The following is a 14932-nucleotide window of genomic DNA, read 5'->3' as shown; positions in this document are numbered from 1 at the left end:
GAGGTACGCGTTCGTCCTCTCAGAGCCTCCGCACACACTCTCCCAAGACGATGATTACGTCACTCCTACCTAGTGGTCCATAACGGTCTCCCCGCAGACGCGGAGAGTTTAACATAGGCTTAGACGCGCACGGGAGCACGACCCTGACGCGCAACATTGCAGAAAATGTGCGTTCACAAATGTAGCCTATGTTGATCCAAATATGGAAAGCACATTCAAATTTAATAATATCAGGTTCTCTCCAGAGATGTTTTGCCACATTTCTGAACTAATGGCTGTTGATGGCTATTTGAATTGAATTCTGCCAAAGTGGGCGCTTGTATGTGTTCGTTAAATGCGTTCTGCTCATGTCTGAAAATAATATATGATACACAAAATAATTTAACATAAAAAACATTAGGCTATAGCTTATATTCCTTAAGTACATTTTTAAATTAATGTAAAAATAATAATAAATGTAAAACTGAAAAATAAAATAAAATAATCATTGTGTTCAGCATGCCGGGCCGCGGGTTGAGATGATGCTGCTGCTAGCTCCATGGTCATTTAATAGGCCTAGCATATTGCTGCAAATAACCGCTTTCTGTTACTGAGCCTGTGTCTGTCACTCGTCCTCTTAAAAGTGGAAGCTTGTGCGTAGCTTTGTTGCATTGTATTGAAACTTTGTTGATGTTTTTATTGTCATGCATGTTCTGGTTATTTGCGCATGTTAAACGGGATTCTTTATATGACGATAAAATACAGCTTTGTTGCGTTTTTTTTTTAAGTGGGGATTGGGGGTGCGCCAATCCGGTTGGGACATAGAAGGGGGTGCGCAGGAAAAAAAAGTTTGGGAACCGCTGGGTTAGAGAGTCAGACTCGTAACACAAAGGTTGTGGGTTTGAGTCTCGTACCAGCAGTGATCGTAGGTGAGGAAGTGAATGAACAACTCTCCCTTAACCTTCAGTACCGACTGGGTGCCCTTGAACAAGAACCGAACCCCCAGCTGCTCCCCGAGTGCCCACTGCTCCAGGTGTGTGTGTGTGTGTGTGTGCACTTCAGATGGGATAATTGTAGAGAACTAATTCCGTCGACGAGCTGTATGTGATGTTATAGTCATGTTCAGAGATGTGTTTACCTGCGGGTGATGGTTAAGGGCAGTATTAGTGATATTACATTGATGTTCAGAGATGTGTTTACCTGCAGGTGAGAGTTAAGGGCAGTATTAGCGCGCAGGTGAGCAGGATCGCGCCGCAGCACAGCTCGGGTCTCTTCGCCATCTGATCCACCACCTGCCGGAGCTGAGCTCGAACCCGCCGCAGCATCACCGACCCGCTACAGACAGCAGCTCATCCCGGGAGATACCACCGAGCACAACAACACACCGCACCAACCGCTCAAACACACGTCACACTTCCGCCTCCCGAGAGGGGCGGGGCGGGGCGGGGCCAGGCGAGGGAGCGTCTCCAAACTACACGCACAAATGCGCGGTATTTCGTTTCATTAAATCTGGATTCCTACGGAAATTACATTAAATGTGGGCACAGATAGACGATACAAGGTCCTGGTTTACAAACCTAGTCAGATCCAAAGCTTCGGTGTTTCGAGGTCGAATGCGGCACTGGTCTACTGACTGACATCCGGGAACCTGCTCTCGCAAACAAACACTGGACCAATCAGCTGTGAGCAGAGCGCAGAGACGTGTGTGTGTGTGTGTGTGTGTGTATGCGCGCGGTTAGGGTTCGGGAGTTCTCATTCCTTTTTCTGATGATAATTATATTGTTTTTACTATATTACTGAGCCCCTGGTTTCTCACTTACGTGTTTGTGGACTGCTTTGTATGAGCTTACAGAAAAGTTATATATGTCTGTTTATAATGCGTGGGAGTCCTTCATGTATCAGTGGATCGAAGCAGATTTTGTTTTGTATTGATCCAGAATCAACACACTGAGTGAATGTGAATGCCTCCAGTCTCTCTCTCTTCTCACAATAAGAGTCTGAGATCTGACTGACTGGAGGATGAGGAGGATGAAGATGGGTCTGTCTGTCCATCTCAGGTGTTAACTCACTGATGATGTGCTGTTCTTCAGTTCAAACTCAATCTACAGCTCTGAGATCGATTATCATCCACTGATCCAATCTGCAGCTCTGCGTGCGATTACTGGCGCTCCCGACCAATCACAGGCTCCGCTGAGACACACGTCACAGCATGACCGGAAACGCAGCGGAACAACGGAAACGGTCTCGCTGTGCGGGGAATTTAAATCTGCGAGAGAGTTTTATGCTAGCCCTGTGTAATCCTCATCTGTTTGCTTGGCGAGTCATTCAGCGGATGTGTGTGTGTTTAACTCGAGTGTGAAGCAGCGACGACATGTCAACCAAGAGTCTGGCGAAGTAAGAAAACAACATCAACATCTCATCCGACACAAACACCAGTCGAGGGTTATACACTCATATAAACACTAGACACTGATATAAACACTAGACAAACAGACGATTGTTATTATACCCTGATCTGAGCGCCAAACGAACACACATGGTTATTATGACACAAACTAGACACTCAAATTACTGCTCTGATGTAGTTATATGTACACGACACACACCTATTAAACCGATTAGTGTTATGTAAACATTATACTTACACAATATTAAATGTTTATCAATACTATGCCCTGATATTGTATTTAAATATTTGTTCATTGTATTATATTTATTCTTCTCTGTCTCATGTATAAAGCTAATATATCAGGTGTATCTTATAGTGTAATATTTGTGCTGTGTGTTGTCAGAGAGCTGGGTCTGATCAGGAAGCGCAGTCATTCGTCTGGAGCCCATCAGCGTCCCTCTGTCCGCAGTAAGAGAGAGAGAGAGTGTGTGTGTGTGTGTGTGTGTGTGGATCATCACTGACTCTGCTGCTGCTGTTGTTGTTGTTTCTCAGAGCAGCGCTTCTCTTTCCTGATCATCATTGACTTTGAGTCCACCTGCTGGAGAGAGAAGAGCAGCCGTGGTCAGGAGATCAGTAAGAGTCCTGACTCCTCTCGTGTCTGTGTCTCATATCTCATCGCTTGGCTTCACATGTGTGTTCTCCCTCATCAGTTGAGTTTCCGGCCGTCCTGCTGAACGTGTCGAACGGAGAAGTGGAGTCAGAGTTCCACTCGTACGTCCAGCCGCAGGAGCATCCTGTACTGTCAGGCTTCTGCACGGAGCTCACGGGCATCACACAGGTCATCCTGAGCTCCTACAGACAGACACACCTCTTCTGATGATCCCTGATGCTCAGTTCAGTCATGTATCTGTCACGCTGTGTGTGATTGGCCAACAGGACCAGGTGGACTCCGCCCCTCCCCTCCACATCTGTCTGTCCAGATTCACTCGCTGGCTGCACGCTCTCCAGCAGGAGAGGGGCGTGGTCTTTGAGATGGACAGCACAGGCCCCGCCCCCTCTGGACACCCCTGTGCGTTTGTCACATGGTCAGGTGAGAATGCTCGCCTCTCTGCCTGCGCTTTATCTCCTGTGTGGGTTCATCTGTAAAGTGTGTGTGTGTGTGTTGAGTCAGACTGGGATCTGGGAGTCTGTCTGCTGTACGAGTGCAAACGGAAGCAGCTGAGCGTTCCTGAAGCTCTGAAGAGCTGGATCGACCTGCGAGCCACATACAGGGTACACACACACACACACACACACACACACACACACACACACACACACACACACACACACACACCAGAGACTGACCCTGATCAATGGGAGGAATCATCATCAGTTCATGCTTTCAGCGGTTTAGAGTTTAACTTTAGTGTTTGTTTGACAGCTCTTCTATAACAGGAAGCCCAAAGGTCTGAGAGGAGCTCTGCTGGACCTCGGCATCCAGTTCACAGGAAGAGAGCACTCAGGTACACACACACACACACACAGTTGGACTTGTTACCAGAAGGTTGCTGGTTTGAGTCTCAGTGCTGGCAGGAGTTGTAGGTGAACGAACAGTGCTCTCTTCCTCCCTCAGTATTCATGACTGAAGTGTCCTTGAGCAAGACACTGAACCACCAGCTGCTCCCCGCTGCTCCGGGTGTGTGTGTGTGTGTGTGTGTGTGTGTTCACTGCTCCGGGGGTGTGTGTGTGTGTGTGTGTGTGTGTGTGTGTGTGTGTTCACTGCTCCGTGTTTGTGTGTGTGTGTGTGTGTGTGTGTTCACTGCTCCGTGTGTGTGTGTGTGTGTGTGCACTTGGATGGTTAAATGCAGAGCACAATTCTGAGTATGGGTTAACATTACAAATGTCACGACTTTCACTTTCAGATAAATTGATGATATGGGGAAAAAGTTACAATTTTGAGAAAGAAATAATGAGATGAAAATTCATAAATATGGGATTAAAAATATTAATTGAGATCCTAAATCATAAAAAATTTAATTGAGATTTAAAAATGTAGATAATTAAATATCACTTATTGTTAAAAAGCCAAAATGAGATATTTATAATTATGAGATACTGTTGAAATTGACCCAAGTGAGATATTTAGTCATACTTAAGACATAATTGACTAAACTGTGATCATTTACATTTTTGTCATTATGACTTTTATCTAATAATTTAGTCTTAAAGATGGTTTTTCTCCTCTGATTGTGCCTTTAGTGACTGTGCTGTATTAATCTGTGCTCTGTGGTCAGGTCTGGTGGACGCGAGGAACACGGCTCTGCTGGCCTGCAGGATGATGACCGACGGCTGTCTGCTGACCCTGACCAAGTCTCTGAGGGGGGTGAGTTCTGTCACAGGTGACTCCACCCCCTGCCTGACCCCACAGCCAATCAGGAGCGGCGTGGGCTGAGCTCTGTTAAACAGCATGTGTGTGTTTCTGTGTCTGTCAGGCGCTGGTGAAGTGCAGAGCGTCGCGTGGAAGCGTCTCTGGTGAGCGTCCCTCAGCGCTGTGTGAGCAGCAGACGAGTGTGTGTCGATCGCTCGTGTCCCCGCGCACACTCCTCTCCAGCACAAACACTCCAGACCAGTCCAGACCGCTCGCCAGCCTCAGCACACTGGCCGGCCTCTCAGACACGACCTACGACCCCGACACTGCAGACGCCTGCTGGAGGGACGGAGTCCTGCTGACCGAGGGGGAGGAGCCTGGCTCTTATGATGATGTGGTCGTGGGGGCGGAGCCTGAGGAGACTGATCCCGCAGGAGCCAGCGAATCCACGTCAGACCACCACAGACCTGTCAGACCAGCGTCCAGCTCCTCTTCCAGACCGCTCCCTCACACTGACCCGTACGCACCGCTCTCACGCTTCTTAGGACGCAGCGGCGCATCGTTCAGCGTTTACACAGACCCGCCCGGCCGGGTGTCGAGGGTCACGTCTCCTCTGTGCGGCTGCGGCCGGAGGGCCAGGCGTCTGACGGTGGGGAACGGAGGGCCGAACCACGGACGGGTGTTCTACTGCTGTCCCGTCAGACGACAGAGCTGCGGCGCGCCACAGAAGGGCTGCGACTTCTTCAAGTGGGAGTCTGCAGTAATCCAGTCCAGCAGACAGAAGCAGATCAGAGCACCCCAGACCTGCAGATCTAGACCCCTCCGGTGAACACAGGGCTCTAGAGCTGAACAAACCTCTTGAACTATTCATTTATTATCAAAAAAAACTAACTCTTTTTAAATATTTTTAGAAATTCTGTCAGGGATATTTGCAACCTTTAACCTTAACTACATTTCTGCGTCCAGTCTTTCTGTTTTTGGGAGAGGATGAAGTGATGAAGTGATGTTCCTCACTAGAGGACTCAGAAGAGCACACCGTGATCATCACATACAGAGAACACTACAGCTGTCTTTATTCTGCATCACTGGATCATGATGACGAACTCATGTCTGTCTGATTTTAACTAGCCTGTAATATAATATTTATAATAAATCCCTTTGGAAAACACATTTGATGCATATTTAATTTATTTTCTGAGGGACATGAGAACATTTACTTGTTGTGAAAACTTCTTGAATGTTCCTCACAATAAATTATAGAATGAGTTTAACACTTCACTTGAAAACTAGATCTAGACTAGACTTATATTTGGACATACAGCACTCAACAGTACCTTGAATAAAATAATGCACCATCAGACAGGAAACTGTGTCTATTGTGATGAAGAGGAAACGGTGATCACGTTATAATGAAATGTCCAAAGTGAAAGAAGAATGTTGCTTTGTAATCTGAAAATAAAATTAAGATGAAGTTTGAATTGATAAACCTGTTGAAGATGAACTCATATGAGGAATGTATTATTTTGAATGCTCTATTTGAAAATGACTGATCTAGAAAAAGAACATAGGCGTTAGAAGGTTGGCGAACACTCCTAACCAGCAGAGGGCGCTAATGCACCTTGAAGGTGAATGCCAACCGCTATTAAATCTACAAGAAGAAGAAGAACGCGTGTGTCAGGAGCGCGCTCATACCGCACAGTTTGTGCATCTCTTCATTCAGCACCAGCTGCAGCAGCAGACAGAGAGAGAGAGGCAGTGTGACTGTGTGTGAGAGAGAGATAAAACGCAGTGATGTCCGAGACTCGCAAGAGGAGCCGGAAGCGCTTCGGCGGACACGCACACAAGAAACAGAAGGGCTGCCGCGAGCTGGAGGTGGGCGCGCAGGGGGTACTCATCACCTGCAACATGAACGAGCGCAAGTGCACGAGCGAAGCCTTCAGCCTGCTCAACGAGTACGCGGACGCGCTCTACGGCCCCGAACAGGTCAGCAGCATGGTGTCAGACAAGTAGACTTACTTCACTACAGAGATGTGTTACACTAGTGTAGTGCACTATAGAGATGTTTTACTGCCGTGTAGTGCACTATAGAGACGTGTTACACTAGTGTAGTGCACTATAGAGATGTGTTACACAAGTGTAGTGCACTATAGAGATGTGTTACTGCCGTGTAGTGCACTATAGAGACGTGTTACACTAGTGTAGTGCACTATAGAGACGTGTTACACTAGTGTAGTGCACTATAGAGACGTGTTACACTAGTGTAGTGCACTATAGAGATGTGTTACTGCCGTGTAGTGCACTATAGAGACGTGTTACACTAGTGTAGTGCACTATAGAGACGTGTTACACTAGTGTAGTGCACTATAGAGACGTGTTACACTAGTGTAGTGCACTATAGAGATGTTACACTAGTGTAGTGCACTATAGAGACGTGTTACACTAGTGTAGTGCACTATAGAGACGTGTTACTGTCGTGTAGTGCACTATAGAGATGTGTTACACTAGTGTAGTGCACTATAGAGATGTGTTACTGCCGTGTAGTGCACTATAGAGATGTGTTACACTAGTGTAGTGCACTATAGAGACGTGTTACACTAGTGTAGTGCACTATAGAGATGTGTTACTGCCGTGTAGTCCACTATAGAGACATGTTACACTAGTGTAGTGCACTATAGAGACGTGTTACACTAGTGTAGTGCACTATAGAGATGTGTTACACTAGTGTAGTGCACTATAGAGACGTGTTACACTAGTGTAGTGCACTATAGAGATGTGTTACTGCCGTGTAGTCCACTATAGAGATGTGTTACTGCCGTGTAGTGCACTATAGAGACGTGTTACACTAGTGTAGTGCACTATAGAGATGTGTTACACTAGTGTAGTGCACTATAGAGACGTGTTACTGTAGTGTAGTGCACTATAGAGACGTGTTACACTAGTGTAGTGCACTATAGAGACGAGTTACACTAGTTTAGTGCACTATAGAGACGTGTTACTGTAGTGTAGTGCACTATATAGACGTGTTACACTAGTGTAGTGCCCTATAGAGATGTGTTACACTAGTGTAGTGCACTATAGAGATGTGTTACACTAGTGTAGTGCCCTATAGAGATGTGTTACTGTAGTGTAGTGCACTATAGAGACGTGTTACACTAGTGTAGTGCACTATAGAGACGTGTTACACTAGTGTAGTGCACTATAGAGACGTGTTACACTAGTGTAGTGCACTATAGAGACGTGTTACACTAGTGTAGTGCACTATAGAGACGTGTTACTGTAGTGTAGTGCACTATAGAGACGTGTTACTGTAGTGTAGTGCACTATATAGATGTGTTACACTAGTGTAGTGCACTATAGAGATGTGTTACACTAGTGTAGTGCACTATAGAGACGTGTTACTGTAGTGTAGTGCACTATATAGATGTGTTACACTAGTGTAGTGCACTATAGAGATGTGTTACACTAGTGTAGTGCACTATAGAGACGTGTTACTGTAGTGTAGTGCACTATAGAGACGTGTTACTGTAGTGTAGTGCACTATATAGATGTGTTACACTAGTGTAGTGCACTATAGAGATGTGTTACACTAGTGTAGTGCACTATAGAGACGTGTTACTGTAGTGTAGTGCACTATATAGATGTGTTACACTAGTGTAGTGCACTATTGAGATGTGTTACACTAGTGTAGTGCACTATAGAGACGTGTTACTGTAGTGTAGAGCACTATAGAGATGTGTTACACTAGTGTAGTGCACTATAGAGACGTGTTACTGTAGTGTAGTGCACTATATAGATGTGTTACACTAGTGTAGTGCACTATAGAGACGTGTTACACTAGTGTAGTGCACTATAGAGATGTGTTACTGCCGTTTAGTGCACTATAGAGACGTGTTACACTAGTGTAGTGCACTATAGAGACACGTTACTGTAGTGTAGTGCACTATAGAGACGTGTTACTGTAGTGTAGTGCACTATAGAGACGTGTTACACTAGTGTAGTGCACTATAGAGACGTGTTACACTAGTGTAGTGCACTATAGAGACGTGTTACTGTCGTGTAGTGCACTATAGAGACGTGTTACTGTCATGTAGTGCACTATAGAGACGTGTTACACTAGTGTAGTGCACTATAGAGATGTGTTACACTAGTGTAGTGCACTATAGAGACGTGTTACACTAGTGTAGTGCACTATAGAGACGTGTTACTGCAGTGTAGTGCACTATAGAGACGTGTTACTGTAGTGTAGTGCACTATATAGATGTGTTACACTAGTGTAGTGCACTATTGAGATGTGTTACTGCCGTGTAGTCCACTATAGAGACGTGTTACACTAGTGTAGTGCACTATAGAGACGTGTTACACTAGTGTAGTGCACTATAGAGACGTGTTACTGTAGTGTAGTGCACTATATAGACGTGTTACACTAGTGTAGTGCACTATAGAGACGTGTTACTGTAGTGTAGTGCACTATATAGATGTGTTACACTAGTGTAGTGCACTATTGAGATGTGTTACTGCCGTGTAGTCCACTATAGAGACGTGTTACACTAGTGTAGTGCACTATAGAGACGTGTTACACTAGTGTAGTGCACTATAGAGACGTGTTACTGTAGTGTAGTGCACTATATAGATGTGTTACACTAGTGTAGTGCACTATATAGATGTGTTACACTAGTGTAGTGCACTATAGAGATGTGTTACACTAGTGTAGTGCACTATAGAGACGTGTTACTGTAGTGTAGAGCACTATAGAGATGTGTTACACTAGTGTAGTGCACTATAGAGACGTGTTACTGTAGTGTAGTGCACTATATAGATGTGTTACACTAGTGTAGTGCACTATTGAGATGTGTTACACTAGTGTAGTGCACTATAGAGACGTGTTACTGTAGTGTAGAGCACTATAGAGATGTGTTACACTAGTGTAGTGCACTATAGAGACGTGTTACTGTAGTGTAGTGCACTATAGAGATGTGTTACACTAGTGTAGTGCACTATAGAGACGTGTTACACTAGTGTAGTGCACTATAGAGACGTGTTACTGTAGTGTAGTGCACTATAGATGCGTTACACTAGTGTAGTGCACTATAGAGATGTGTTACACTAGTGTAGTGCACTATAGAGACGTGTTACTGTAGTGTAGTGCACTATAGAGATGTTACACTAGTGTAGTGCACTATAGAGACGTGTTACAGTAGTGTAGTGCACTATAGAGACGTGTTACACTAGTGTAGTGCACTATAGAGACGTGTTACACTAGTGTAGTGCACTATAGAGATGTGTTACACTAGTGTAGTGCACTATAGAGACGTGTTACACTAGTGTAGTGCACTATAGAGACGTGTTACTGCAGTGTAGTGCACTATAGAGACGTGTTACTGTAGTGTAGTGCACTATATAGATGTGTTACACTAGTGTAGTGCACTATAGAGACGTGTTACTGTAGTGTAGTGCACTATATAGATGTGTTACACTAGTGTAGTGCACTATATAGATGTGTTACACTAGTGTAGTGCACTATAGAGATGTGTTACACTAGTGTAGTGCACTATAGAGACGTGTTACTGTAGTGTAGAGCACTATAGAGATGTGTTACACTAGTGTAGTGCACTATAGAGACGTGTTACTGTAGTGTAGTGCACTATATAGATGTGTTACACTAGTGTAGTGCACTATTGAGATGTGTTACACTAGTGTAGTGCACTATAGAGACGTGTTACTGTAGTGTAGAGCACTATAGAGATGTGTTACACTAGTGTAGTGCACTATAGAGACGTGTTACTGTAGTGTAGTGCACTATAGAGATGTGTTACACTAGTGTAGTGCACTATAGAGACGTGTTACACTAGTGTAGTGCACTATAGAGACGTGTTACTGTAGTGTAGTGCACTATAGATGCGTTACACTAGTGTAGTGCACTATAGAGATGTGTTACACTAGTGTAGTGCACTATAGAGACGTGTTACTGTAGTGTAGTGCACTATAGAGATGTTACACTAGTGTAGTGCACTATAGAGACGTGTTACAGTAGTGTAGTGCACTATAGAGACGTGTTACACTAGTGTAGTGCACTATAGAGACGTGTTACTGTAGTGTAGTGCACTATAGATGCGTTACTGTAGTGTGTTACAGCCCGCAGACACACAGGACAGTCGCAGTGAGGATGAGGAGGATGATGAAGATGCTGAAGCTGCTCTGAAGAAGGAAGTGTCTCAGATACAGTCGTCCATGAAGACACATCAGCAGAGGTTCACTGCGGTGGACAGTGGAGCCAATAACGTGGTGTTCATTCGCACTCATGGAGTCGGTGAGAGTCTGATCTGATCATCACGTGACGAGAGCTCCACCTGAACCTCAGTTACAGATCACCCCTCTCTCTCTCTCTCTCTCTCTCTCTCTCTCTCTCTCTCAGACCCAGAGCAGCTGGTCCATCACATCCTGTCAGACCTCCATCAGACGAAGAAGAGGAAGTCGCGTGTGATCCTGCGCATGCTGCCGGTCAGTGGCACGTGTAAAGCGTTTCCCGAGGACATGGAGAAGTTCCTGAGTGTGTTTCTGGAGCGCTGGTTCAAAGCACCGCAGCGAGCCACATATCAGATCTGCTTCAAAGCCAGAAACAGCAGCCACAACAAGAGAGAGGAGGTCATCAAAGACGTGGCCGGTACAGCAGCGAACACACACACACTCACACACACACACTCACTCACTCACACACTCACTCACTCACTCACTCACTCACTCACACACTCACACACACTCTCTCAATCTCTCACTCACACACACACACACACACACACACACACACACTCACTCACACACACTCACTCTCACACACACACACACACACTCTCACTCTCTCACACACACACACTCACTCACACACTCACTCACACACTCACTCACTCACTCACTCACTCACACTCACTCACTCACTCACTCACTCACTCACACACTCACACACACTCTCTCACTCTCTCACTCACTCACACACACACACACACACACACTCACTCACGCACACACACTCACTCACACACACTCACTCTCACACACACTTACTCTCACAAACTCTCTTTATCACACACACAGGGCCGGCGCGTGCCTATAGGCGAACTAGGCAGCCGTCTAGGGCGGCAAGAGAAAGAGAGAGAGAAAGAGAGAGAATTATTAATTTATTTGTTTGTTTTACATTAGATTACATTTTTCGCACTTATATCAACAGCATTCCCCCACCCCCACTCCATTAGTATAAATTTAAATTAACTTAAAATTTGAATAAAAATTCCCACCTGGCTGCACCCTATTAGTATATGCGTGCAAAATATTTTCCAAAAAATGTCAAAACTAATAAGATTATCTGGTCATGAGTACAAAAGACTAGGGCTTTTAAATGAGCAAGCACTGGAGAAACAGAGAGGCTCCTTTTTTAAATGCATTGCTTTTTGCTGCTTCGAGACCATCGGCGCGTATTTGGATTTTTATATGACATCGCATCTCTCAAAGAAAAGGAGAATACAATAGTTCTTCAGGATTGCCTAAGGCTGGAAAAGGCCCTGACTCATGGAGACTCGCGGGATGGTGATGGGCATGGATTGTTTGAAGAGCTGATTGTTTTGTGGAGACGCCTGGTTAGAGCTGAAGATGGGACCCGACGGGTTCGGGCTTAATTTATACCATCTAACGCGGGCTAGAGTCGGGCTCGGCTTGCGCTCCGGTTTGTGAGGTATCCGAGAGGTCATGTTATGTGTTTCGATTAGCGCGAGAAAGATGCGAAATGAATGCTGAGCAGGTGAAATGGAGGCTTGCCCCTGGCGTTTGGTGTCACCAGCAACTAAAGCAAACTCTGAGGTGTGGAAAAGTTTTGACCATGCTTATAATGAGAATAATGAGTGATTAATGACGCATAAATATTTACACAGCATTTTGAAAAAAATATTATATATATTAATTACATACGGTTTTTCTTTTAACTTTTATTATGAGAGCCAGTAATAGGATCGGTAATATGCTGCCAAACTTCATACGCCACTAGTACACTTGAAAATAAAATGTGGCGTTTTGAATGAACTTCTGATAATAAAACTTCAATTTCTGCAGATGAGAAATGTTTCTTTTTCAGTCGCTTTTGAGAAGACATGTTGAAATCCTTCGTTTGGTGTCATAATATGATGCTCGCATATAGTTGTCAGTCGGATTTAATGGGCGTGATTTATGGTAATTGAGAGTGAGCGTGCACACGCGTCCCATTTACGACTGATTGGAATTCATTAACACACACACACATTTCACTATCACATCTGACGTTTACCAAGTTTTTGTGAATCAGGAGAAGAGTTTTCGGGAAGTTCTCTTTACGCGCAAATCACTCAGATATTTACTCGTATATTTACGAATGTTTCATGAATGAGACCCACTCTCTCTCTCTCACACACACACACACACACACACACACAAACACTCACTCTCTCTCACAAACACACATACGTTCTCACTCTCTCACACACACACACACACACACAATCACTCACACACACATTCTCTCTCTCTCTCACACACACACACACATACTCACTCACTCTCTCTCTCTCACACACACACACACATACTCACTCACTCTCTCTCACAAACACACACACGTTCTCACTCACACACACACACTCTCTCTCTCTCTCTCTCACACACACACACACTCAGTCTCTCTCTCTCTCACACACACACACACACACACTCTCTCTCTCTCTCTCTCTCTCTCTCTCTCTCTCTCTCTCACACACACACACACACACTCAGTCTCTCTCTCTCTCTCTCACACACACACACACACACACTCTCTCTCTCTCACACACACACACACTCTCTCTCTCTCTCTCTCTCTCTCTCTCTCTCTCTCTCTCTCTCTCTCTCTCTCTCTCACACACACACACACACACACACACACACACACACACTCACTCTCTCTCACACACACACACTCACACACACACTCTCTCTCTCTCTCTCTCTCTCTCTCTCTCTCTCTCTCTCTCACACACACACACACACTCAGTCTCTCTCTCTCTCTCTCACACACACACACACACACACTCTCTCTCTCTCACACACACACACACTCTCTCTCTCTCTCTCTCTCTCTCTCTCTCTCTCTCTCTCTCTCTCTCTCTCTCTCTCTCTCTCTCTCTCTCTCACACACACACACACACACACACACACTCACTCTCTCTCACACACACACACTCACACACACACTCTCTCTCTCTCTCTCTCTCTCTCTCTCTCTCTCTCTCTCTCTCTCTCACACACACACACTCACTCGTGTCTCATCTCTGTCCTCTGCTGGTGTCAGGTCTGGTGGCGAAGCTGAATCCGCTGAACAAGGTGGATCTGACCAACCCTGAGCTCTCCATCATCATCGAGATCATCAAGACGGTCTGCTGCGTCAGCGTCCTCAAGGACTACACACTCTTCCGCAAGTACAACCTGCAGGAAGTGGCCAAGGGGCCGGCCAATCAGAGCGCAGGCCCGCAGGAAGCAGCCAATCAGACGCAGGAACACGGGGATGGAGAGAAAGTGGATGGGAGTGCAGAGAGCCATGCTGTCTCCACCGGTAACGGGAAGAAGGAGGCGGAGCTTGAGTGAATGTGTGTCACATGACTGGCTGTTTTTAAAATCATTTTATACAGTTTGTGAGTTTAGTTTTTTAAGCAGTGAGTTTCACACTGTCCTGTTTCTTCTTCTGTTTGTTGGGTGACATGAACAGTTTCTGTTTGTTGTATGGGACTCTGAAAGTAAGACAGAGGTGTGGAAATCCAATAAAGCAACTGTGTTTGTCAGCAGTAATGTCTGTTCTTAAACGCTGAGAGTGACTCATGGAACATGAAGACGTGCAGAGTGTGTGTGTGTGTGTGAAGATGTGCTGATTCATTCAGAGTGTGTGTGTGTGTGTGTGTGTGTGTGTGTGTGAAGACGTCCTGATTCATGCAGAGTGAGTCTGGACTCTGGTCAGGAAGTGTGTTTGGTCAGATTGATGTGTGTGAATGTGCTGTTATCCGGTGAGTGTCTGCGGGGTCAGGGGGGGGTTAAAGGTCACGGTGTTGTGAAACAGTGGTGATTATCCGTGTCACTCCCTGGAGATGAGGATTAGCCTTCACCGTGACCTTTCCTGACCGCAGGAGACGCAGGTCACAGCAGGAGAGACGCTTCACACACACTGCTCC

The 14932-nt window shown here is 45.5% G+C and overlaps 4 protein-coding genes across 6 annotated transcripts in view; 2 read left to right on the top strand and 2 right to left on the bottom strand.

The window, feature by feature from the left end:
- The window catches only part of txndc11 (thioredoxin domain containing 11), a 14941-nt gene extending 13297 nt beyond the window's left edge, over positions 1–1644 (bottom strand). The window contains 1 exon segment of the mRNA XM_026272405.1: positions 1180–1644. Coding sequence (XP_026128190.1) covers positions 1180–1304 — 125 coding nt within the window. The 5' untranslated portion in view covers positions 1305–1644.
- Positions 1–14932, bottom strand: part of LOC113039050 (zinc finger protein 501-like) — an 847435-nt gene that overhangs the window by 446786 nt on the left and 385717 nt on the right. The gene's annotated exons all lie outside the window — the stretch shown is intronic.
- eri2 (ERI1 exoribonuclease family member 2) lies at positions 1688–5886 on the top strand. 2 transcript variants are annotated; one of them, XM_026197349.1, is made up of 9 exons: positions 1689–2373; positions 2772–2836; positions 2921–3001; positions 3079–3206; positions 3305–3458; positions 3540–3640; positions 3792–3873; positions 4645–4733; positions 4843–5886. In XM_026197349.1, exons 1-9 carry the CDS (start codon positions 2351–2353, stop codon positions 5545–5547), a joined length of 1428 nt encoding a protein of 475 aa, XP_026053134.1. In that variant the 5' UTR covers positions 1689–2350; the 3' UTR covers positions 5548–5886. The 2 variants fall into 2 exon arrangements, with proteins under 2 accessions (XP_026053203.1, XP_026053134.1); XM_026197418.1 differs by lacking the exons at positions 3540–3640; positions 3792–3873 and having other exon boundaries at positions 1688–2373.
- thumpd1 (THUMP domain containing 1) lies at positions 6360–14551 on the top strand. The gene is made up of 4 exons (XM_026198576.1): positions 6360–6701; positions 10851–11025; positions 11131–11379; positions 14062–14551. Exons 1-4 carry the CDS (start codon positions 6510–6512, stop codon positions 14352–14354), a joined length of 909 nt encoding a protein of 302 aa, XP_026054361.1. The 5' UTR covers positions 6360–6509; the 3' UTR covers positions 14355–14551.

The sequence above is a fragment of the Carassius auratus genome, chromosome 1 (assembly GCF_003368295.1).
Source record: "Carassius auratus strain Wakin chromosome 1, ASM336829v1, whole genome shotgun sequence".
NCBI lineage: Eukaryota > Metazoa > Chordata > Actinopteri > Cypriniformes > Cyprinidae > Carassius > Carassius auratus.
The sequence above is the reverse complement of the archived record's forward strand: the minus strand, read 5'-3'. Positions and strand labels throughout refer to the sequence as shown.

Bases quoted from the DNA above. Each gene is read 5' to 3' on its own strand.
- eri2 (XM_026197349.1), top strand. From the start codon at position 2,351: ATGTCAACCAAGAGTCTGGCGAA. The intron at 2,374-2,771 runs GTAAGAAAACAA...GTGTGTTGTCAG, and splicing joins TCAACCAAGAGTCTGGCGAA to AGAGCTGGGTCTGATCAGGA. The intron at 3,874-4,644 runs GTACACACACAC...CTCTGTGGTCAG, and splicing joins CACAGGAAGAGAGCACTCAG to GTCTGGTGGACGCGAGGAAC.
- thumpd1 (XM_026198576.1), top strand. From the start codon at position 6,510: ATGTCCGAGACTCGCAAGAGGAGCCGGAAGCGCTTCGGCGGACACGCA. The intron at 6,702-10,850 runs GTCAGCAGCATG...AGTGTGTTACAG, and splicing joins CGCTCTACGGCCCCGAACAG to CCCGCAGACACACAGGACAG. The intron at 11,380-14,061 runs GTACAGCAGCGA...TGCTGGTGTCAG, and splicing joins GGTCATCAAAGACGTGGCCG to GTCTGGTGGCGAAGCTGAAT.